General features: G+C 42.5%; 1 protein-coding gene across 3 annotated transcripts in view; it reads right to left on the reverse strand.

Moving 5' to 3' along the window:
• The window catches only part of dapk1 (death-associated protein kinase 1), a 58518-nt gene that overhangs the window by 5211 nt on the left and 28190 nt on the right, over positions 1 to 25117 (reverse strand). For all 3 annotated transcript variants that reach the window (XM_062381376.1, XM_062381375.1, XM_062381377.1), the window contains exons 5-24: positions 24414 to 24552; positions 22222 to 22351; positions 21008 to 21056; positions 20813 to 20839; positions 17333 to 17485; positions 15757 to 15802; positions 15532 to 15621; positions 15248 to 15340; positions 13388 to 13507; positions 12831 to 12929; positions 12332 to 12430; positions 10921 to 11019; positions 10598 to 10795; positions 9848 to 10045; positions 7603 to 7701; positions 4452 to 4529; positions 3053 to 3272; positions 1284 to 1469; positions 1001 to 1198; positions 282 to 420 (exon numbers count right to left, since the gene is read on the reverse strand). In XM_062381376.1, the coding sequence (XP_062237360.1) occupies positions 282 to 420; positions 1001 to 1198; positions 1284 to 1469; positions 3053 to 3272; positions 4452 to 4529; positions 7603 to 7701; positions 9848 to 10045; positions 10598 to 10795; positions 10921 to 11019; positions 12332 to 12430; positions 12831 to 12929; positions 13388 to 13507; positions 15248 to 15340; positions 15532 to 15621; positions 15757 to 15802; positions 17333 to 17485; positions 20813 to 20839; positions 21008 to 21056; positions 22222 to 22351; positions 24414 to 24552 (2460 nt within the window). The remainder of the gene's footprint in view (positions 1 to 281; positions 421 to 1000; positions 1199 to 1283; positions 1470 to 3052; positions 3273 to 4451; positions 4530 to 7602; positions 7702 to 9847; positions 10046 to 10597; positions 10796 to 10920; positions 11020 to 12331; positions 12431 to 12830; positions 12930 to 13387; positions 13508 to 15247; positions 15341 to 15531; positions 15622 to 15756; positions 15803 to 17332; positions 17486 to 20812; positions 20840 to 21007; positions 21057 to 22221; positions 22352 to 24413; positions 24553 to 25117) is intronic.

Raw genomic sequence — 25117 nt, forward strand, 5'->3', positions numbered from 1 at the left:
ACATAATTAAAAAGTGAAACCTGCTAACGGGATTAATGAGATAATATCACTCGTACATTGAGACGTAAGAGAAACACTGGAGCTACACATGACTCGTATTATTATTATTATTATTTTAGTGCCATGTAAAAGGTTTGAAAAGTTGCTGAGGCTCATGGGTACTGTAGTTTTTACAAGCTACTTGGAGCTATAACTTAATACAGCATAGAGGGAGGTTTCATCTGGTAAATAAAATGATCCAACAACAACAGACAACGTGTTGCTGAGGTTGGACTCCCGACCTGTTCCGGACTTCCTTCAGCAGAGCTCGCTCCTTGTCGTAGCTGAAGTCTCCAGAAAACGCTCTGGGGACGTCGGCGAGGTCGGCGTGCGTGGCCACCAGGACGACCGTGAGCGGCTGCGGGATCCGACCCCCGAAAGCTTCAGAGAACAGAGAACAGGGGATTTATGATGCACGTCGCTTTACAACGACTTTGTACATGTTGATCTGGTGAAAGCATCTTTCACAGTCATGCATCTTCCTCACTAAGGATTAAGGAGCTAATTGCACTAATCCGATTAAGACACAGTCACTTCTCATGTGCTGAAATCTGGTTAATAACTTATAATATCTCAGTGGATTTACTATGAATCGTGTTTCTGCTGCAGTTTAACTGATTAAGTTCAGGACATAACATTAATTTGTATTAGTTTAATACCATTTCATTATAATTCACTATCATGGACAATAAAGCTGCAATTCTTCACCTAGTGAATAATTTACATCCTGGGTATATATAACAAGTATCCATTGTCACAGGAATTAGTTTATAAATATTAACAAATGTATAACGTTGTAATAAATTAGTTTTTTAAAAGCAGACATGTTGAATTCTTTGATAAATTAAATGGAAGACTTTTTAAGCCTTTTATTTCCTTTTTGTGGAAACTGAATCCAGAGCTTAAGGTTTTTCAGGTCCTGCCGTGCTAACACAGCTGTGGCTGAAGAGGCCGGGCTCACCGATGTTGTCCTGGGGCAGCGTGAGCGCCTTCAGCAGGTTCAGCCAGTAGGTGATGTGGCTCAGCTGAGTCTCGTACGGCTCCTCCAGGCTGAACAGGACCAAGTGGATCGCCGTGACGTCGTTGGCGGCAAAGTAGTCGTAGGAGCAGTAATACACCGGGTTCCCCGAAAACTCCCACACGCTGAAATCCCCCACACCTGCAGAGAGGGACAGAAGTGCAGTCTGAGTATTTCCTGTGTTTCGTTCCAGTTCTGGTTAAACGCAGCTGCCTCCGGTTCTCACCGTGGATGTTGGCGTGCTGGATGTCGATGGCCTTCGTGGCCTGGTCGTCGGCGGTGGACAGGGCGCTGGTGACGGGGGAGAAGACCTCCAGGACGCCTTTGGTGAGACTGGGCTCAAACATCATGCTGCGACTCCGCACGCTCACATTCTCACAGCCCGGGTACAAGTTGGAAATACTCAGCGACACTGAAGAAGGAAAATAGAGGAGATGGACCTTGTTAAAGTCATTAAAGTATTTAAGTATTTGTACATTGGTTCACTTTAAAGTTACTGTTATTATATCACTTGATTTTATGGATTTTCTATAGTTTTCTGTTATTTTGAGTTGATGTCCTGGACAAATTTTACATTTTATTATGATTATATCATTATTATTGTATCTGTAGTTTTATCGTTTCTTGAAATATCTTTTTTAATTTTCTGGTTCTGTACAAAAAAGTATTTTAAATAATCAATCATGTAAACAGATTATTTATCCCACTTGCTGCCACAAGGTGGTGCTGTTTTATAGCAGATAACTAGCAACTCCACATCCCTATGTTCCCTAACACTGAGGGACCACACCCACCAGTTGGTTTTCTGTGGTGTTGAACCACAGGTCTGCAGCAGCTTTGTTTATCTTCATCCTTCCTTATTGTGACTTAATCGGGTGGATAAAGGTTCGAGATTATTTATTTTCAAATCCATCACTACATAGAAAGACATTGACGCCTTCTGTTATTTGACAGATTAGTTAAGTAAAAGGATAAAGGAAAACCCATCTCTGCCAGGGAACCTCACACAGAGCAGAATACTTTCAGTTATGTGCCTCAAAGCATCATGATTATGTTTTTAATGAGTATAAATATGTTTTCAACGTGCCACATTCAACAGGCTCATAAAAGCTGAAGATTGATGCCTGTATGGAATCACAATGGTTTTCATTCCCTCTCGGTTTCTTTGTGTTTCCCTGTGTCAACATCACCTCAGTTGTGACCGAGTCAACAGAGACAGTTAATGAATTCTGGCAGAAACTAAGCAGCTGGGACTCGGGCCACTGGTTTGCACCCAGTAAAGAAGATGGGATCGGTAACTCTATACACATGACTGAGCATCAGGTCTGTCTGAGAGGTAATGGCTCTGAGCGGTGTGTGTGTGTGTGTGTGTGTGTGTGTGTGTGTGTGTGTGTGTGTGTGTGTGTGTGTGTGTGTGTGTGTGTGTGTGTGTGTGTGTGTAGATGAGAGCAAATACAGAGAAAGATTTTTGAGAGATTGTGTTTTTCTTACACTTCACTGAGTTTTTACAAATCTGACACAGGAAAAAAAAAAGAGGCTTTTCTCAGACCAGGAGGAGAATAACTTAAACCCTGAAATTCCTTCAACTATCATCTGACGGGGAATTAGGGCCAAGTCAAATATTTTGCGTCTTCTGGCATCTTATGTTGTCGTACATCGTTTACAGTTCAACTAGTTTCTTCTTTCCCCTCGATGCAGGTGCTTCACCTCTTTTGTTCCTCACCTGCGTGAAACCAAAGCTGCTCAAATGTGATTTTCTTAAACTAAACTAAAACTTTTTCCAGCTTCAAAACATCTGACAAACATGAAAACTGTTGCATGAACTTGATGAGTCGCGAATGAAGGTGAGCAAACATTAAATCAACACTGTTAATGTGCATTAACGTGATTTATGAATTATTCTAAGAAGGTTAGTTCTGGTTCTTGGCAGGTGATCTGGAGGATTAAACTTGTGTGGGATTATCACAGCTCCCTCAGATCCGCCCGTTAACCTACCGGCAGGTTTGGAGTTGATGGGGGAGTTGGGGTGCCGGGTCGTGTTGGTCATGCGCGTCGTCCTCCTCCTCCTGAAGAAGCTGCGCAGGATGCCACACTTCAGAGACTCCAGCAGGGAGCTCTTCCCGGCTCCGGAGTGTCCGAACAGCTTCAGCTTGATCCTGGGCTGCACGGTCTGCGTGGGCCGCAGCTGCTGGATGTAGCTCAGCTTGTGGTTGTCCTGAAGCCCCAAATAAAAAATAGAAAACACACACACGATGGCGAGAAGTTAGTAAAAAAACACTGATAGCTCAGATCACACTGAAATACACATGTATCACCCTCGTGGCATCAACTCCCTTTAGAATCCACAGTGATGCTAGATAGCTGAATCTCTTCAGGCTACTTCAATGGATCTAAACTCATCTAGAAGTTTTTCTATGATACAAACACATGTGCACGAATCGCCCCCTGTATTTCTGCCAGTTCATCATGTAACATTTGTTAACATGTAAAACACTTATCCAATAGATGAGTCATAAACAGGAGTGACCTCCAATGCTGGTGTGGTTGTGTGGGATGTGAAAACCCTCCACGCTCCCACCTGAGTTGTGTTAATAAAGAAAGTTTCTAAATTCTATCCATGTGATTCACATCTGAGCAGAAAACAACACTTTTCTTTTTGGAAATACATTTTGTCGACTTCTATTTATCCGTCTTTTTCTCTCTGGGGTCTTTGGGAAGTCTGCGTGGTTCATTTGAATCTGGCATCGGTGTGTGAAGTGTCTTAAATTAGCCGAGCATATGCAGAGGATGACTGTTTTCACAAGTTGCTGCTTTGGTGTTTTCACGCTCTGCACCGAATCCCAGCGGGTTTTCTGGACAACAAACGATCAGAGGAGAAGTTGCTAATATTTAACGTTAGATGGAAAAGAAAATGGTCTTGGACTGGGAACACTGGACGCAGCTCCAGCTCTCAACATCTGGAGGGATGAGTGTAAAGAAGCTGGATGTCATGTAACAGGAGGGTCTCAGCTCTGATCCCGGTGGTTTGAGTCCTTGAGCACAGACAGTGACTCTTCAAGTAATCGTGGATTAAGTGTGTGGACAGTGACACTTCTCTCGTTCCTCGAGCTCCGTGCTTCAGAACCTTCAATTGAGTTGAAGTGTTTTATCATCTGCTTCTACCTGTGTGAGTGAGGCAAGTGCTGCCACAGTCTAAAAATGGGCTGACACATTCCTGTCTCTGCACATCTCACTGCACTGAAATAGACTAAAGTGAGATGAGTGTTTGTGAAACCTGGGTTTGCACATCGCAGTCTTTTCCCCTTGACTCCATTTTAATAGTAAAGTTATGAAGAAATCACCAAACATCATTAATAAACACAAGGTTGCTGTGTGTGCGTGTCCTTTTTTTAACCTTTTTCAGCTTCCCCAACAAAGAAATGATGTGTTCATGTTGATCGGTAGAAGCCAAGTCCTCCGCTGTCTTTCCATCCTGAAGGAGGAGAAGGAAGAGAAGAAGAAGGATGAATATATGCATGAGAACTCGTCAGCAAACAGATAATCCTCCACATTTGCTGTCTGAATGTGCACCCCCGTGTTTCTAATTCACATCACTGACGCTGTCGCCTGTTAAGCATCACAGCTGACTGCAGTTCAGTCCGTGCACCATCATTCTTCTCTCTGCGTCCAGCTCCACAACTGCACTCATTTGTTACTCTCTCCATTTCCTCCTCAACAACCACTGACACAGAAACGCCACAGACCCGACAACTTTCACGTCTCTTTCACCGACCCGGCCATCTGTCACTGTCCGGCGTCAACAGCCTGAAACGCCCACAAACCACTTCCCCCCCTTTCTACAGCCCACTGAGGCAGAGGAGACGCCACTCGTTCTGTGTTTGATCCAGAAACATGAAATCATTAGAAACACTTTGAAATCACTCTTTTCATGCGAGACCTTCGCTGAACAGCTTTAATTTTCCGCTTGGTTTCGGTGTGTCCTTCTCTCTCAAGTGCTCCTCTGATAAGGTTGCATCTTATTATAGGAACACAACACAGGAACAACGACCTTTGAGTTGTGTGGATGAGCTGAATGTCAAGTAAATGAAGAGCAGCTCCAACTGACCACTTAAGAGGGATTTGAATATGCAAACAAATTCAGGGGACTGTGCTCGTACAGATGGAGAGTCCCGATCATTACTACTGGTGCTCGGCAGCGACTGAGGAGCAGCTGGTGCTAAGTTCCAAGTAAAACACATTACGTCTGCAGTGTATCTAGTTTTTAGAGAATATAACTGAATAGAGCAGTTTGTTTATTGATAAGACGTCAAATAAAGATAAATCTTCAATGCAGTAAAGGTCATAAACCTTCAAATCGTCATAATTGGATCCGGTTCCAAATAACTTTAAAAGGCACCACATACAGGATATTTGTAATATTTATTTACGGTTTATGAATTATACGTAGAAGAGAGAAGAATTATCCCAATGCTGTGAATTTGTGACATGTAGACGCCATCAAGCAAAATGATTTCTCCTTCCACTTTCCTACGAAACGTCAAAAACTGAGCAGATCGTAGAAATCTAAACTGTGAGCTTTTCCGTTTCCTCTCGTCGGCTCTAAAAGCCACTAACTGCAGGTCACTGCACGATGAATTATACATTTCTCTGTGTGATTTCCAGATTAATCATGCATCATGTAGCACATCAGCTGTCATACAATATTAACATCTCCAGAATGCAGCAGGGGGGAGAGAAAGAGAAACCTCAGATTGGGACATCGGGCAGGATCCATTCAAATTGTTTTACTTCTTAGTGCGAGTCACATACCTCAAAATATCTACAGACACATAAAGACAATGAAATACATATTTACTAACCCAGATGAGAGGGAGATCAAATGTCCTGACCATATATTTAATAAATGATCTGAGTAAAGGCCTAACAAGACAAAGACCTTGGTGCTGCACAGAAAAATCTAAATACAGAACGTGGTCACTGAAGCGAAGCAGAGGCGACGGTGATGTAAAGGATTTAAAAACAACTTGAATCAGAACTGAGACGGAGAAGCTGCAGCTGCTCCGATGAATTTAACTTCAGGAGATTTGAAATGGATGAGAAACGACCCGGGAAGCATTGCGACGAAGAAAATGAAGAAAGGAATGACGGATCAGTTCCTGATGTTATGTCGAGGATGTGAAATGGCACATCTGGCAGACATCACCGCTTGCAAACATGTTTTGTCGTCAGCTTCTTTTCTCTTCTGGATGTCGGGAAATTTCCCCCCACTCCTCCGGCAGATTTCTTTGACAAACTCAAATTCTGACATGTTTTTGGGCTGCGCACACGGCAGGTTCCAGATCCACCCACAGACCTCATGTCAGGGGACTGTGAGCCCCCCCCTCCCACTGCTTCCTGGTGAATTTTGAGGTCACTTTAGTTGTGCAGCAGAAATGTCTTCAACATGCCCACTTGGATATTTTAGAGATTTCACTGGGAGGCTGGTGAGAGGAACTGACTCGGGCATTTGTGTTTTCACATATATTCTCTACCTCAAAAATTCAGGAGAATGTCCTTTACTTCAGTGCACGCCAGCAAAACAGCTTATGATTTTTGTATCTAAGAAATTGTGGATGTGTATTGTGATCCATTCTTTTCTCTTTCTGTAGCCACACAACCCCAAAGCTGAGTACATCCACCTCCAGGCCTCTCAGACAATGGGACGTTTACTTGGTGCCAACACTTTTGTACATGACATCACTACAACTCATCCTGGAGAAACATGAGCTGGCAACAAAACAGCTTTTGTGTGCAGCATTTACAGATCACTGTTCGTGGACTCCCACAGATCTGAGGTCAGAAACACTGGCATCCAGATGAAACGACTGAATCGGGTCCCTGACTCCTCGCACCGATTCTGAGCGGTTTGATAAAAAGCTCATAGCCTGCGGCGGCTGGAGCCCTTGACTTCTTACCTGCTGTTTAGACTCTGAGGACAACAACTCAACAGTGTCTTCAGAAAATGTTTCCTTGAAGACACCTGAACAATGAGAGTTTAGATCCATCTAACTAACTGGAAACATGAGTTTTTTTCAAGTGAATCTACTTTCTATCATTTTATAAATTCTTCTTATGAAGCATGTGTGACAGCGAAGTGAGTCGAGCATCAACTTCCTCTGAAGCTAAAGCAGAAAATGAACAAGTCGCCTTAGAAATAAGTCAAGAGAGACAGACAGACGTTTCCAGGACGTTTGTTATATAAGTAATGTCATGTATGTTATTCATCCATTTCATTGAACCACAGCAACATCCCTCAGAAGATACAAGATCCATACGCTGCAATCTGTCATGGTGACAAATCCTCGACACGCTCTAATGCATCAGCTCGACTGTGAGCGGCACCAGCTCCTAAGTTTAATTAATCTGAAACGCAGAGAGGCATTTACTGCAATGGTGGAGAAACACAACCTGAGATAAGTCACAGTCACAATAAATCATACGATCCTGCGTGTTGAGGTTGTTCCTCTGTAAAGTGAAGGTGAACGGAGAAGTGGGCAGTGACTCACGTTGGTGACGGCGTCGATGTTGGCTCCGGAGAGGCAGAGGTGACGCACGACCTCGAGGCCGCCGTTGTTAGCCGCCAGGTGGAGCGGCGTCCGGCCGGACTGGACGAGAAGAGAAGAAGAAGAAGAAGAAGAAGAATGAATTTTCAGTTGATGTACAAGTGAGAGATGTCAAAAGGAAATCGACTACAAAGAGCTGGATGTGGTCGGTCTTGTCCTCAATAAGATTAAATAAATAAGATAATTTAGGTAGGGGCAGTAAAAATGGGTCGATGGGTTTTCAGTAAATCAATATTTATCATTTTCTATCTTTTCAATCTGTGCTAAATAAAATCCTAATTTAACAAGAATAAAAGTCTGAACGGTCAATGTTTTGTGTTGCGTTACATTAAACCCACACTGAGCAGCTGACTGTATAAAAAAACACCACAGCAATGATTTGAAGGAGCGGGTTTTTTCTCTCAGTCCCATGAAATGCATAATTTCTCGACTCAGCACCCACATCCTCGTGCTTCTGCTGATCACATTTATCACCAATAATGTAATAGTAGACCTGAAATACTGACACCTGCAAATCACAGCTATCATTCATTTTCCTCTTAAACGTATTGAAACATCACAAAAAGGAACCCCCCCCCCTTTCAGAGGATTAAATCAAAGATTTGGAAAGTATGGATAACCATCCCTGAAAGCAGAATGAATTCCAGTCGGTCACAACTTGAAAACACAAGGGATCATCCATCCTGTTTGAAACTAAACAAAACAGTAGACATTTTATATTCCACGCCTCTTATTTCCCACCCCAGTGTCTCCAGCTGACAGATCCAGGATCAGACTCAGCAACGTGTGATCTGCTGCTTGAGATAAGGCTAAAAAAAACACAGGCAGAGACTGGAAATAATGAATAAATAACATCCCTGGTCGCGTTATCTGTTTCTGAAGCACATCAGCTACTCTGGGAAGGAAACTGTTCTGTATGCAAGAAGAATAAAATAAAAAGAAAAGGAGAGGGCTGCAGCGTCAGTGTCTGAGAGAAGCATCCCACCGCTAGAATACATTAAAATGGATGGTGTCAAAATAGCATGTGAAAACACCAAAGGCAGGAACGTGTGGGAAGTCGTGCTCGGCAGAGTCAGAAATATAAACCAGGTACGAGAGAGCTGCCGTGAAGGAAGAGTTTATCAAAATAAGACAAAAGCCTCCAGCTGCTATCAGAATAAAAACATTCTCAGCTACTATCACAATACGTCTATAATAAATATTTTTACTGATTTAGGAGTCGAGATCGGATCAGAAATGAATTTACTCCTGGAGAAAATCCCTTAATTCCTGGTAATAGGTTTGATTTCTCTGTGTATTTGTCCCTCTGTGATTAAACCTAGTTCAGCTACATGACATGTCTGAAAGTATCTGGACAGTTGAGCTGCGAATAATGAAAAATGATTTTCCTACAGCCTCCACTCTTTTTAAGTACCTTCAGAAAGGTGAACTGAAACTTAGAATTGACTCATCATTGTAATGCATCACGTGATGTTACCAGTGTGAAGCTGCCGGCTGTAAAAAAAACAAACAATAGCTTTGTTTGGTTTATGTGATATGAGTCAAAACGGCTCATTGTGCAAACAGGAGCATTTCAATTCAATCATCAAATGTTAGTGTCGTTATAACAGATCTGGAGTTTGATGCCTTCCGCAAAACCAGTTCAGTCTTTTCCAGAGGTCACTGTGCCCACTGACATCCCATTAGCTCCTCGTTGAGTCGAAGGTTTAAACTGGTAGGGCAGACTGGAGATATCATGTTATCATTATTTCTGCCTCGTGTTGACACTAACTTGGGGAAGACAGCTCTCTGTTATAAGGCACCCTACATTTGGAATGAGGTCCAAAAGTCTTTAAGGTTGTGCTCATTTATTTCATTAAGGGAATTCTCGAATCTTATCTCATGTACAACTGACTTCTCCTGCGGTGACTGTTAGTTGACTTAACCATAGTATTTTATTGAATCGTCAAAAATGATTGTTTATGACCTTTTCTCTTGTATTACTGTATATATATATATATATATATATATATATATATATATAAATATGCATATATATATATATATATATGCATATTTATTTCATTCTTATTTATTTATTTTCTTTCAATGAGGGTCTTATTCCTTAATGTGTTTTCCGAGGCTTAAATAAATAATCAATCAATGTTCTAGAAGTCAGTGTGACCTTGACCTCTGACCTCGGCCTCACCTTGTTGGCGAGGTCGAGGTTCGCCTTGGCGCCGCAGATCGCCATGACGACGGGCAGGTTTCCGTCCTTGCAGGCGATGTGCAGCGGCGTGTTGCCATGGCGATCCTGCTGGTCCAGGGGGCAGTGGTGCCGGAGGAGGCGGCGGACCACCTCCACCTGACACCTCCGGACGGCCAGGTGGAGGGCGGTGTGGCCGTCCTGGACACACACACACACAAACACAAACACACACACAATGTTAATCATCAATCTCTTAATTGTTGTTGTTTTTATCAGACTGATCCTCGGAGGTGAATAATGTCCTTGAGCTACTTTTTAAAAGTTTTGTCTTCTCTACTGGTTCTGTCAAATGTGCCTGAATTGTTTTTGTTGAATCAGATTTCTTGTTTGGTTCCCTGAAAGCTTAATATCAGTGTTATTATCATTTTACTGTCTTTCCTTGCTCTCTTCTCTCAGTGCACACAGTGAGTTATCCACACTAGTTTAACCTCTTTTCATCTTCAAAGACACTGGGAACAAACAAATGGCAGGAAACCCTGAGGCAGACCCCTCGAGGGCTGAGAATCCCCAGAAGGATCTGGAAAACCCTGCAGAAATACTCCTGACCCAAATAACAAGTTGAATTTCTCTCACACAGCCACAACGGCAAAGCGGGAAGCAAGTGTATGTTGTGCTTAAAAGTTAAGAAAAGTAAGACGTGTGTGTGTGTGTGTATGATGCAGAACTAAATCTTTCATCCGAGATTATCACCTTGTCAGTTGCTTGTAGATCGGCCCCGTGCTCCACCAGGCACTCCACGATGTCCGCGAAGCCCCGAGCGGACGCCGTGAGCAGCGGACTCTCGCCCTCCCGGTTCTTTGCGTCCACGTGGCAGCCCGTCTGGCAGAGCGCCCGGGCGACTGTCGAGTACCCGTGCCAGGCAGCGCAGTGCAGCGGGGTCTCCTGCTCCTGGAGACGACAACAAAGGATGCACAAGAATAAAACCTGCGTCCTTTGGTTGGGAGAAGAGCGTCTCTGATAGAGAACCAGGTCTTTTCTTTTGCACGTGTATGTAAACGTGGGCAGGTGCTCACCCGGTCAGACAGGTCCGGGTTGGCCCGGATGCTGCACAGGTAGTTCACCACGTCCACGTTGCCGTAGCGGGCCGCCACATGAAGAGCCGTCTCTCCAGACTGCAGGAACAGGAAGGGAAACAGAAGATCATGACGTTAGCTGCTCAGCCTCTCAGATGCTCTTTTATCCAAACGGCTTTTTGCACATGAAATAAAAAATATCAAGGAAAGGTTTTTTCTACTTAGAGTAAATGGTAACAGGAAGCATTTGCCTTCATTCCTCAGAGTCAGCAACTTTCCAAACACTTCCACTTAAACAAGACATTTATCCTTTTACAGTCCTGCATTCCCAGACCTCCCACTCTCTAGACATCGATCCATCAGCCTCACGTTATGGCTGCCAGTCAGCGCAGAGGTTCATTGGCTGAGGAGCCGCGTACGGGAATCTGCGCCCAGGGTGTTGGGATATAAAAAAGCTTCATAGATTTATTTAATTAGAGGGAAAAGGTTCATCTTGCTTAAAGAAAAGGCTTTGAAAGGTTTTACAGCTTTGCCTATTTCTCATAAGGACGATCACTTAGTTACATACAGACACCTCCGCTTGGGATTCAGGGCTAGAGCGTAATAAAGTAAGATGAAACTTAAATTATCCTTGGACGGGAAGTAGATAATAATCAGGAAAGTGCCCGGTGTGCAGATTAGGTCTCTGCCCAACCTCCGACAGAAGAGGACACCACCAGCGAGCACGATGATTAAAAGAGATTTTGTCTGCCTGAGCCGGCTCTGTGATCGAGGCCGACATCAAACCAGTATCAAACCAGTATCAAACCAGTATCAAACCAGTATCAAACCAGTATCAAACCAGTATCTAAAGCAAACTCCCACGCAGCCCATTCTTTCTCAGCCAGGCTCGTCTCTATAGCAACAGCGAGTAAGATGATAAAATGCCAGAGTAACTGGTTTTCACCACAGGGGGCAGAGTGTGGCGAGTGTCAGCCTGTGAATGTGCTTTTGAGAGTGTTCAGGTGTGTGTGTGTGTGTGTGTGTGTGTGTGTGTGTGTGTTTCTGGGCCTTTTGGAGATTCTAAGTAATGCCCCTCAAGGGGTTTAATGGTGTGGGAGTGTGAGAGTGATCGCCGATAGATGCAGCGTGTGGAGTCGTAGTAAGAATCTGTGTTTATGTACAAGTGTGTGTGAGACAGGCAGAGAGAAAGAGAGAGAGAGAGAGGCAGAGAGAGAAAGAGAGAGAGAGAGAGAGAGAAAGAGAGAGAAAGACAGACTGACAGACAGACAGAGAGCGAGAGAGAGGCAGAGAGAGAGAGAGTCAAGATAGATAGAGAGAAGAGAGAGATAGAGATATATATATAGAGAGAGAGAGATACAGCGCGAGAGCGAGAGAGAGAGAGAGAGAGAGAGACAGACACTTGATTCACCTTATCTTGGACATCCAGGGGGCATTTCTTCTCATGAAGGAATCTCAGGGTCTCGACGTGGCCGTGTCTCGCTGCGTAGTAGATGGCGTTGGCTCCGCTCTGAAGGATGCAGAGAGAAGTTAATCCCTTGAAAAGCTAATTCCAGTAACCAGACCCAAGGTATCTGCTACAACCGAGTGCACGTCTATTTCTGTGGCCATTTTCCCCCCGTATTTAAAATCTGTAAGTCTCAATGTTTGGAGCTCATTCAGTCGTATTATCGAAGCGACTGACTGAATGAATGCAAGTAGCAGACGAGTGCATCCATTAAATAAATTCCAGCTCTGCAGTCACACATTTTTGATAAACTGAATTTATTCAGGGTTCATTCTATTTGGAAAGAAATGTGACGTCTTCATCGCCGGTGTGTGTATGTGTGTGTGTGTGTGTGTGTGTGTGTGTGTGTGTGTTATAGAGTCAACAGCTGCTTGTCAGAGTCGAACTGATGACTCATCAGTACCTTGTCGTGGGCCTGGATCTCTGCACCTTTCCTCATCAGCACCTCGATGATCTGAATGTTGCCACAGCCAGCGGCGATCAGGAGGGGAGGGGTCCCGTGCTGCAACACAAACACACACGCACACACGATATAATTAATATGAGCTAAACCTCTTTACAACTTGTAAATTGTGCGTCTGCATGGAAGTACTGGCTGATGTATAAAACAGGAAAAGGCCAGATAAAGGATTCTCGACCAAAGGGAGAAAAACAAATGTGCCAATTTCCTGCATTCACTCTTTTCTTTAATCTTTTTAAATCAATCATTTCCTGGACAGGAAGCATTTCACACTTTCAACTCAAAAGACTAAAATGAAAGACAATAGGTTGAAAGAATAAAAACAGCTCTAAACTTTAGAACAGCAGCAATTTCGATAGGAAATAGAAAATTAATATAGATGTAATTAAAGGTCTGTTTATGAACTAAGTCTCAACCTGTGCTTCCCGATGATTTTGTGTCAAAACGGCTGCTGTGAAAAGGTCTATGAGGTGTGAGGTGTGTGATGTCTGTTAATTCACCTTGTTGGGCTGGTTGATGTCATAACTGTTCAGAGAGCCGAGCAGATGCTGCAGACCCGGCACATTGTCGTCGTTTATGGCATGGATGATGGCCTTCATCACGAAGGAGTCCTCCTCATCCTGAACAGGTGGGAAGGACAATTACTCGTCTGCAGTTCACGGGATGATCAGATCCTGTGAGCGTTAATCCTGTGAATTCTTTCAATCACAAGGCTCCTAAGTCGCTCTTTCATCTTTTCCTCAGGCTTTAATTCACAGAAACTAAACAGAGAAACAGCAGAACTTTCTTTCACGTCAGCGTTTCAGTTTTAAAAACAGATCACGGGTGTTTCTTTTTCCTGCCTCTGACACGTGACCCAATAACCTTCAGCCAGAGTCAGCTGGAAGCTGCAGAAATTGGCTGTGATGCTCCGCTGCACAAAGAGACGAGGGGAAGAAACGCAGGGAGGTGTGGGGGAGAGGAGGTGAGGCCGATGTGGCATTTGCTCGGCCAAGCGTGATACTCCAGCTACATTCCTCGACATAACCTCCCTGCTGGGGGGGGAAATCCATGAATAAACCACCGCCGAGAGCAGCGAGCACAACACAAATATGTATGAGCAGGAATCTGATTGCTGGGGACTCACTGTTAACACAGCGGTTTGGGATCGTTACCTTCTGAAAATGATAATTCACGACACGGGACTGAGATGAATCTTCTCTTTGGTGCCAACAGAATTTCTCACAGTCGTACATATCAGTCCCCCAAGTTATATTTTGAAGAAGTTCCATGAATTCTTCTCTGAGAAATCAATGAAAATGCATCTCACAGTATTAAAGAAAAGGAAAATAATTCTTGCTTCTGATATTTTCCTCTGGTTAAGACTCATCCTTCCACCAGATTCAATCTAAATCAGTCCATTTTTCCATGAAACAACCAAACACTGATCCTGTCCAGTTGTGTGCAGACATGACAGATTCATAATAATCCACATTCTTGTTACTCATGAGCCACAAACACAAAATTAGTTGAAACAACTTCGACCTAAAATAATGAAAACTATTTCAAAAATCTACGTAGAAAAATAAAGCCCTGATATTTGAACACAGCCTGATCACAGACTCCCAGCCTCTGAGTCTGAACACAAACAATGTCCTGGTTGATTTACAGAGGGGGAGCTGCAGTAAACACCCACATCTGAGTGAGGTCGTTACTGAAAGCCCTTAATCCTGAACCTGCTCAGCCAATAAAACCCTGATCGATTGAGAAGCTTGAACTTGTCAACGTCCCTCACAGCTGCAGCTCTGTTTGCGTACTGCAGGGGGCGCAGCACCTCCTACACATCTACGTGCACCTGCCAGTTCACCTGCGACACAGGGACGTTGATGTGTAATCCTCTGAGGAACCAGGCCCGGCCTTGGCCTGCTGGCAACGCTGCGTTAATGATTAAGCCTCTGACAGACGCTGCAGTGTTTACATCGCCACTATCAACTTTTAGACACCGAGGACACAGATGAAGACTTTTCCTTCCCTGGGAGGCAGATTCCTGCCAGCTCAGCCTGGTTTTAACACACACACAGTGAAAGTCCAACAATTCTGCAAACATCTGACCTGTGGCACTTGGGAGGAAACGAGGAACAGATCAATTACACGTAGAAGCCCGAGATTCTCCGAGAGATTGTGGAGCTGAAAATACCAGAGCTGTAAACTGAGAGCTTCAGGTCCTATAAGTTAATGCACCTCAATAAAAGCTAAATGAAACTCATTACGCCACTGGTCTCTTTACTGGGACTTGTATTAAAGATGGCACAGGACTCTGGACTGTTTTTCGGACAATGCAAGATTGGGTGTTTTTAATCTTTTGTTAAGTGAAGTCTTACCAGCGTGTCCTCACTGCGCGCCACACTCATGTTGCTCCGGGACAGGAAGGAGCGGGACAGACGGTTGCACAAGGAGATGAGTCGGACGGATTGCTGGAAAAGAGATGACATGACGATACATGAATGAATAACAAGAGCCAGAAAAAGTGAATGTAACGTAAGACATGTGTAAAGATGAAGAAATATCCACATCCATTTTAATTCACTTGTGTCTCGGGGATGTGATGATCTTACATGGACCATAGGTTCTTAAACCTTTAGAAACTGTATCGCAGAAAACTTACTTTCCATTTTCTTCGAGCCGCGAACTTCTTGAACTTTTCCATGTTGACAGCCGACTCCTTCCTGCTCAGAGCTTGCAGAGTATCTTTTGGCTGATTTTTCACAGAAACACAACAATTCATAAATCAATAAAAGAGCTTTTTTTAAGATAGTATGGTCAATCAATAAATCTGGTAGAGAATCAATTTATTGAGAACATTTGATCAGTCAGCTACTCAGGGATCTACCTTGATCCAGGGGTGCAGGAAACTGTCCTGAATGCTCATTCTCCTTCTGCAAACAGAGAAGTCAAACATTTTATAATCAAGTATCTTCAGAAGTTTCCAGCAGTTGATGGTTAAACATCTCATTTATAGCTATGAAAAGATACGACACACCATTTAAATCATTAACGACTTAATGGGATCAAATTAGGGTCAACGTTTTATTGTTGTAGTTGTAAATCAACTGTTGTGTAAAACAGTTTTGCAGATCTAGAAATGATAAATGCATGTGGGAAGGTTTTGTGCATAAAATGGTTTACTAATTCCAAATTTTTTAAAGATTCCTATAATGAAAGTACTATTGGAAAACATGTTTTTAAGAAATATTTAGCAAATGTATTACTTTTGTCCTAATAGGTGATTACGTCTAGTTATTTTCTGCTGCATTGACGTTTGTTAAACTAGAACATGTTACTTCCTTTTTAAAGTTTTTGTTCTTCTCTCTAACAACACAGTAAATACGGTAGTGAGACAAACCTCTGAGTAAACTGGGAAAAACCTCTGTTGCAATTAGTGCTTTACTTTCTGAGATACATAACCTACTGAGCAGCGGATGGGACGTCCACGATCCATAATTAACACCTGACATTCGATAAAAGCAGAGACAGAGACCGATGTGGTTGAAAGTCCAGACGCCACATCCCTGAACACAACTGCTGTGAACTAACAATGAAAACCTCAACTCATTGTTCTGGAAACGTTTCAGGATGTTCAACCTAAACTGACCATTACAGAAACTGGTGTGGTTCAGTGAGATGCGCCACTTCCTCCCGGCTGCGCCTCTCTATGACCACATGCCCGTGTCTGACTGAGAATAATCTGCATTTCACAATAAGAGTCAGGAAATCACAGCGAACATTATGTGAAGGAGACGTGTTTTTTAACATTAAAGAGCTCAACGTCTCGTTCCCTTTCATAGGACTCAGTCGAGGAGTTCTTTTTTTTAAAGTACGTAAAGTCGGTCTATTCTCTTGCTCACAGTCTGTTTAAAGCAACTTGTACGCGCCTTTTATTATTCTTCCTATAGCCTGAAATTATCTCCACACCCCCCATTATTCACCTGTGTTGGCTCCATCACGCTTGCTCCATTGTCCGGAAGAAACTGGAGCAATTACCTGTGAGTAACTGACTTTTAGTGAAGCTGCAGCCCATTCAGATGCTGCTGGAGCGACTCGGTAATGAGAGGGCTTTCAGTTGTAAATAACATTCGTTGTGTTTCATTTTTTTTTATATTTATTCTATTCGTTATGTTCATTCTTCAATGTGGACAAGAGTTTCTTTGGAAAAACGGTAGAGACGGTTTTCAATTATCTGGTAATGGGTTTTTATAATTACATTATTATAGAATAAATACAGAAATAGGGATGAGACTCGACTTTGTATTTCTGATATAGCTTCGCTTTTGAATTCTAACTTTTGAAAACTGGCTGCTGTGTTTGTGCCCGACTGACGGATGAAAATATGAACTTAAATAGGAGAATAACTATTATTTCCATCCTTGGTGAACCATCTAAAGTAAACATCATGTTATTACACTCACTTGGGATCTTTGACGAGGAGCTTTGCTATGAAGTCTTTGGCCAGGGCGCTGGTGTTGCTGAAGAACTCCTCCTCGAAGGCGTAGTCCACGGCCGACACGTTGGCCAGCGTCTCCTGCTTGTTGTCGCCCAGGAAAGGAGACGCACCGCTCAAACTGCAAGAAACAAACAATAATAAGAACAACAAGGTTAAAAACGGTGAGAAGTCAGTAATAATTATTACCCAATCAAACCTGTTGTGATAATTGATTAATCATTTATGTTTTTTACCAATAATAATCATTATCTGTATATCTTTGCCTAGTGTTGGTTAAAGAAAACAATTTGAATAAGTCCCCTGAGCCTGTGGACATTTTATAAAGTAAATGATTCATCAGTTAAATAGAGTTTCACAAAAACTACTGAACCGAATTCAGGGCATGAAAACAACCTACCAACGTTTTGTGCGGATCCTAGAATTTTATTTTCACTTACTCTTTCACTATAATGTCAATTCAGTTAGGAAATAAAATGGTTTCGAGGTAACTGATAGTTTTAGACCTGAAAAACATATGTGACCTATTTTGCGTCAGATACTTCTGTAAGAACTAGATCATCTCGTGTTGGGTTGTTCAGCCTCGGAGGTGTAAAGTAAATGTTTAGCAAACAAGACAATGAAGATAACACAATAATTTGCTTTCTGAATATAACACTTCTCAAGTATGAGCAGACATGTTCAGCTCTTTATTTATGCTTCAATCTTTTTAACAGCTTCAGAGACTCTGATGTTTTCTATTTAAACAGTAAGTCCTCTAACTTGGCTCTCTTACACAAACGGGGAAAAGGGAATATATATTTGATTTCCAGTCAAACACTGACTCTCCCACCGCTGATTAGCTTTGTTCCTCAAAAACCCAAACTGGAACCTCGCTGCTTGTGTATAATGTGATTTCAGAGCTGCGTAGCAACTAATGGTGACTCATTAGTCCAGCCTCGCTATCAGGCTGAAGTATTTGGTGTTTGTTAGTCAAACACTCACAGGAAAGCCAGCTGGACGACTCTCAGCTCCGGTGAACATGTGAGGAGTTTGGTGCGAGTGAATAAGCGAGAGCACATCAAAAATCTGAAGATGCAGCGAGGGGACAATATGAAGACATGATGCTTCTGCAGTTGTTTTTGTCCTCTAGTGTGTTATAAAGTTGTTTTGTGTATGTAAATATCTGCGTCCACAGAAGAGGGAGCTCAGTGTACTGATACTTCCCACATTTGTTTAAGGGCACGTCTAGTGGTTCCTGTGGCACCTTCCATAAAAAAAACATGGTACAGCCCGAGCGGAGGTCAACTTTTTAAAGAGACAGGACCTCAAGATCAATCTTTTCAACCTGATGATAAATTAAAAATCATAAACACACACACAGACACACAGGGCTGATCGCTCATGCATGGTGATGGGTTCCCAGCTTCCTGGAGCTCCGGCAGCTAAACCAAAACACGGGTCCGTGCCAAACACTGGGACTTCCCCTCTCCAGCAGCACCAGCCACTAATTACCACACCAGCTCGGACAAACACGGAGGTGGTGCAAGTCGAGCTCAAGCTGAGAGGGAAATGCATGAATTCACTGTATAAGTTGCAGCCGCTAACAACAAAGTAATTAAAGCCATTCTTCACAGGACCGGGCGGTGACCGCAGCAAGGATGTGTTCTGTCGGCTCTGAGGAAACGTTTTATCAACCGTTCTCCCAAAATGCATTCGACACAAGACTTGAAGAGGCAGAGTGCACGTTCTTAAAGCTGGAATACACTCATCTTGATAACCAAAAAAACAAATTAGGGCTCGAGCAGAGCAGGAAGTTGCATCCACAGTTGTACGTCCTGCAAACTGGAGTTATTAAAATCACTTTGTGGCGACTGAGTCAAGCAGAATATTCTCGAGTTTGGGATCGTTAATTAAATCGTTTTGTTGTCCTTTTTGTTATCAACAGGAGATGAGGAGTGGCATCACCTCCCTGTTGCTCGGCTGTGATAACAGGCAGCGAACAATCTATTTCCTGCCTCGCCAGGCAGAGCTGTGACATCTGTGTGGGTGGACAGCAGGAACAAAGATCCAGTGTGTTTGTACAGCACGTATGTGAGCGCGGATGTTGTGCAGCTGTATGACTGAGATGTGTGACGGTTAAACGATGCACCTACACATTTCTCTCCTAAAATCAACTGTGATATCTTTTATATAATTATGAGATCACGTAAATGTTTGGCATTTGACCTTTTCCTCTATTTACTCTGCTTTATCCAAGTCAGAACTGTGTGTGGGCAAATGCACCTGATGCACAGTTCAGTGCACGTGTGTGGCTTTGTGTAGGTGTCTCTCTGAAGGATAAATGTGTGTGGGAGCACGGAAAGCCTTGTAACCTGGCATGAAGGAGGAGAGAACAGCGGTTGATCGGTGGGTCGGCGAGTGCACCAACTTTTCACTGTTGAATTAAACTGTTCTGACGTTCATGCAGACGGCAGCAGCAGGAACATTCAGTTCAATGAAAGCCCTTCGTGGAGTTGCTTTAATGATCAATTGAACAAATTGAATTTGGAGCAAATCAGCCGAACTATTTAAAATCCCTTGTTTGCACGTTAACTTTGAGACGAGCTGTGAAATGACCTCCACCAAGAAGATGACATCACTACACATGAACGGCTTTCTACAAAACTTGGAGGGATGTGATGTGGATCAGGGAAGAAACCATTACATGTTGGGATTGGGTGCAGATCCTGGAATCTGTTGTTTTCCTTTGACATCTATTTTGAGACGTCTTCACTGTTTTCCAAGGGAATAATAAATGGATCTTGATGAATAAAATCAATAAAGTCAAATCTAAGAGTGTGTTTAACTGGGGCAGTTTGATTTTGGGAACTGGTTTGGACCTCACTGGAGGTTTGTGCTCTACTGAATGTCAACTGGTCACCAGATCCAGATTCAGTTAATCAGCCTCTTGCAGCCTAAACACTGGATTTTGTTTATTTCATCATTTTGTTTACTTTGAAAATTAAAAAAAACAGGCTAAAGTCAGATTTAAAAAACATAAACAATAATAATCCTGCTGTAATCAGGATTACAAATATGCCATTTAGAGCTTAATGATTATCTGTGCTTATATGTCAGCGTGAGGCACGGCTGGCGATTCATGTGTTTTTATACTGATTATCACATACAAAAACTTGTAATTTGCACAATGGTTCTTGCTGCAGTCTTATTCATTATTCACAACCACGTGCGCTTCACTATTGTTTGTGCTCGAGGTCAAAGAGACGTCATTAACCTCTTCACATCTGACTAAACATTCCCATGTCGTCATGTTCAGCGAGCGACGACCCGGGGTTTGTGAGAAACCGTGAACATGACTGTGGTGGTTGTAAAAAACTCAAAGACTCGTGTTGCACATTTCTTATTAATGCACATTTAACGTTTTACAAAATCAAACATCGTCCCAGGTGGTGTTTCAGATACTCACAGGATGTAGGTTATCACGCCAACGCTCCTGAGGAGAGAAGGAGAGAGAGAGGAGAGACTTTTAGCATCAAGTAGTTCATCAGTAAACAGTCACGTGTGTTCACAGCAAAACAGCTGAGGCTGCTCACAAATTAATTTCAAACAGTACATGTGCCTGATGGTCTTAGAGGAGCAGAGCGAGTTATTAGTTACTCACCACATGTCTGCCTCCAGGCCCAGGGGTTCATAGTTCACTACCTCTGGTGCTGCAAGACAAAACAAAGATAATTAACATTCAGGTCAACAACACATCACACTGACTTTACCTCCATCTATTGACCGTGAGTAATTTCCCCCTGAATAATTAGTTTTCTCCCTCATCTAGAGAAGTTGTTTTATAATAAAATATAAACAACACCTACAACAACTTGTGATATTTCTCCTCCTCTTTTCTCTAATCACAGCTCGTCTGATGTGTGAATAATTAAATTATAAAGATGAACAGAATGATTCAGTCCTTTCTAATCCACTTTAACAAGTTCGACAGGAAACTGAAATTCTGTGAGAAAGACGTTTATAGTTGATTTTCCCTTCTGTTGCCGATATTATTATTACCATCATCTTCATTATTATTATAATTAGTAATGATAGTTCTTGTCTTACTTGTATCTAGGGGAAAATCATTTACAAAATAGTGAGGAGTAAATTATACATTTCATAAAACTCATTTAACTTAGTCAAGCCTCACAGTTTGAAAAACCACATCTTCAAAAGACAAACGCAAGAGACTCACAACTTATATTGAATAACAACGCAATCTGTTTTTGTACATAATGAATTCATGAGCTGAAAGGCCTGTTTTCCAGCATGAGCAGGTCCAGCACTGGTGACTTTATTTAGACCATTTGACCGGAGCCACCCTGCTGAACTGGGAACAGGTTCAGGTTTTGGCGTGGAAGGTGCTGGTGGTGGAAACAGGCCTGGGGAGACTGGGAATGTTTGGCGGGCACCCCAGGCAAAGGGGGTGAGAGATGGGACAGGATGTGTGTGTATGTGTGTGTGTGTGTGTGTTGGCAGGAAGGAGCAGTTCTGATAATCAAAGTCTATTATCAAGTCTCTCTCACTTAGTCCCTATGGCACAGTTGGCACCTGCTCTCACAATATGCAACCCCTGGGATAAAGCCAGAGAAACAGGGTGGTGCTGCAAGAGATTTGTGTGTGTGTGTGTGTGTGCGTGCGAGTGTGACAGAGAGAGAGAGAGAGAGAGAGAGAGAGAGAGAGAGAGAGAGAAAAACTATATTTACATGTAGTTACATAGTGATTTTTGTGGGTGTGTCCGTGTTTGTGAGAGAGAAAGGAAAAGAGAAAGTATATTTACCCGGACCTAGAGAAGACAAATGAGCTTTAAACACCATGAACACGTGCACTGACCTACAAATTCTGGAGTTCCAAAGATGTTTTTGAAATCATTGCCAAGGTCGATCTTGTGGGCCAGACCGAAGTCGATGACCTTGATGCGCGGGTGAGGCACCGAGCGGTTCAGCAGCATGATGTTCTCCGGCTGGAGAAACAAACAGGGAGGACAGAGGAGAAGTGAAGTGACCATCTCGCTTTCCTTTAAAGTGAATATGTATGTTTTGAATTCAATGCAACACAGTTTTGATGCTTCAACACATCATACTGTAAAAGCTCTTCATATTTGTTGTACCTAAAATCTTGGTTTGCAGTAACTACATTCGTCAAATATCTGAAGGGGGGTCAAATATACAGGTAATCAAATAAAATTCAATTAAACTACAAGTACTTTAAGTACTTAGTGACATTCCACCGCTGCAGGACACACACTATAAGTGGAAACAAGTGCGAGAGTCAGACACAAAACCAGGAACCGTCTGTCAGGAAGGAGGCTCTTCAGTCATGGAAATTTCATGCAAAACATCTCGAGGAAGTGGGAGAAAGGAAAGAGCGGCTGAGATGAGCCCAAGCAAGGACAGGAGGAGCTGGACATTCCTACGGACACAAAGCCTCTTTCAGGACCAAACCTCTTTCCCTTCCAAACCTCGTCATTTCAGCTGGACCCGGAGCTGAGGATTAAGTCTGGGAAGAGACATGATGAGAAAACTCCGGATCGGCTTGTTGGTTTTATTCTCTGACATGGTTACGTTTCTGAATGATCTCGTCTGATCTCTGCATCATCTGCATTTTTAAATACATCAGGCCTCAAGTACATTTCCTTGTCATAAAGGTTTTAAAACAACATCTTAGGGATCATGCCATTTATTTTCTAAATAGAGTATATCAGTTAATACATTGGTATTTTAAACTTTTGGTATTAAAATATATAAAAAAAATGATGATTATTGATGGAACAATGCTCCAGTAGAGATATTAATGTTTTTAATGGTTTTCCACAAAAAAACCTTCAGACCAAAAATAACTTTGGTCCTTCGGATACACAGACCATATGAGATGAGGAGTCAGATATCATTAGTCTGCGCTGCCAAACATATCGAGCTGTGGAGCACATTAAATACACTGACTGGAAATATTACAGTCTCTGTAGAATTGATCAGACTCTGAAACCCATTTTAAAACCGAAACGACTTCTCCAGGCATTTTTAAATGGTCAGAAAAAACATCTGGGCTGCTGTTATTTCTGACCCTTAATGTCCAGTGACAGGAAGTCGAAGCTGCTTCCAATCCACAGAAAAAGCCTGGAGCTCAAACTTCCACAGGTGTCAAACACAATGAACAATGTTGTAGAATAAAGGTGAAGAACCCCAAACACTCCCAACTCTGGAAAATTATGTTCTACTGCAGAAATCAATCAACTAAGAAAATAAAGTCTGAACCTCTGTCATATTTTCTAAAGACCTTGATGTTAAATGTTCTGAACTGAGATGGACGCTATTTTCTAAAGACCTTGATGTTAAATGTTCTGAACTGAGATGGACGCTTTGTGAAGACTGTCCTGTGAGTGGAGGACTCAGTCCGGACTGAAGACGCCCACATATACAGCTGTAAGTGGACAACTGGTCGATGCTATTGATTGTGATTTAAGAAAAAAACTCACAACAAGGTTTCAAAGATAACTCGATGAAGTGTAATGGACTGGAACCATGTGATCTATGTTCTGCAGCGAGGACACAATAACCTTGACTCTTTTTCCCTCAGGAGTTTAAAAAACACACAACTATTTCCAAAAAATGAGTCACAGTGATCAGCCTCAAGTGCACAAGCTCTCGAAAAAATCTGATGTAGAACAAAAGCAAAGGTAAAAAACCTGAATATATTAAAATCAGTCCAAATGAACCTTAACAAGACAAAGACCTGTGTTTACATTTGCTGATATGAAAACTTGTATTTAATGCCCTAAACAGTGTAGACAGGATTTGCATTTCTGTGTTTATTTTATGATAAAACATATGTTTGCTTTCCTAGTTCAAGCTCTATATATTTGCTGAGGATTAGTGTGCGGTACAGGCCCAGGAAACAGCTCATGTTTATGGTTCATGTTGGTCTTTTGAAATGCAGAAATTGACATTATCCTGTTTTCCTGCTGAGCACATGACTGACCGAGGGAATCAGACATCAGACAGTGGGGACGGCTTTCACTGCTGTACCTTCAGGTCAAAGTGGGCGATTTGCTTGGAGTGCAGATAGAGGACTCCTTCCAGGATCTGCTTGAGGAACTGAGTGGCTTCCTCCTCGCTCAGCGACTCCTTCTCTGCGAGAAAGTCAAACAGCTCACCGCCCGCCACGCTGGACGAGAGAGAGAAGGGGAGGGGGGAGAGAGAGGGAGAATTAAAGTGTGAGATCTCTCAGATCAGAGCCAGCTACAAATCCCAGCTTAACAGAGCTGATCTGATGTAATCTAATCATCCCCGTGCATTAGAGCCCGACCAATTTACACATCCTGAGTTTTTGTACCAACAGACCTCAGACCTGGAAAGAATGACAAACCAGGTAAAGATAAATGTAAAGAAGAACAAGAAGTAAATAAGTTAGAACTAGAAGGACACTCAGCACAGCTCATTACTCCACCAAGGACAAACAGTCCCCATCAATTAAATCAAGCTGCACTAAATTTCACACACTCAGAAATATCAGCCCAGTTAATGTGTTGTTTTCTTCAAGATCAATGAACTTTTCTCTGGAAAATCAAAGAACAAATTGAGAGAAAAAATTCAGTATTTTTGTTGAGAAAATGAGAAAAATGATTTGATAATGAAACCAGCTGCAAATTAAATTCAATTGATTAATTTCCATGCTTCAGATCAAAAACTGATCTTATCATAAAAGAAAAACGGCTTGTGATGTCATTAGT

This window comes from Platichthys flesus, chromosome 3 (assembly GCF_949316205.1).
Source record: "Platichthys flesus chromosome 3, fPlaFle2.1, whole genome shotgun sequence".
NCBI lineage: Eukaryota > Metazoa > Chordata > Actinopteri > Pleuronectiformes > Pleuronectidae > Platichthys > Platichthys flesus.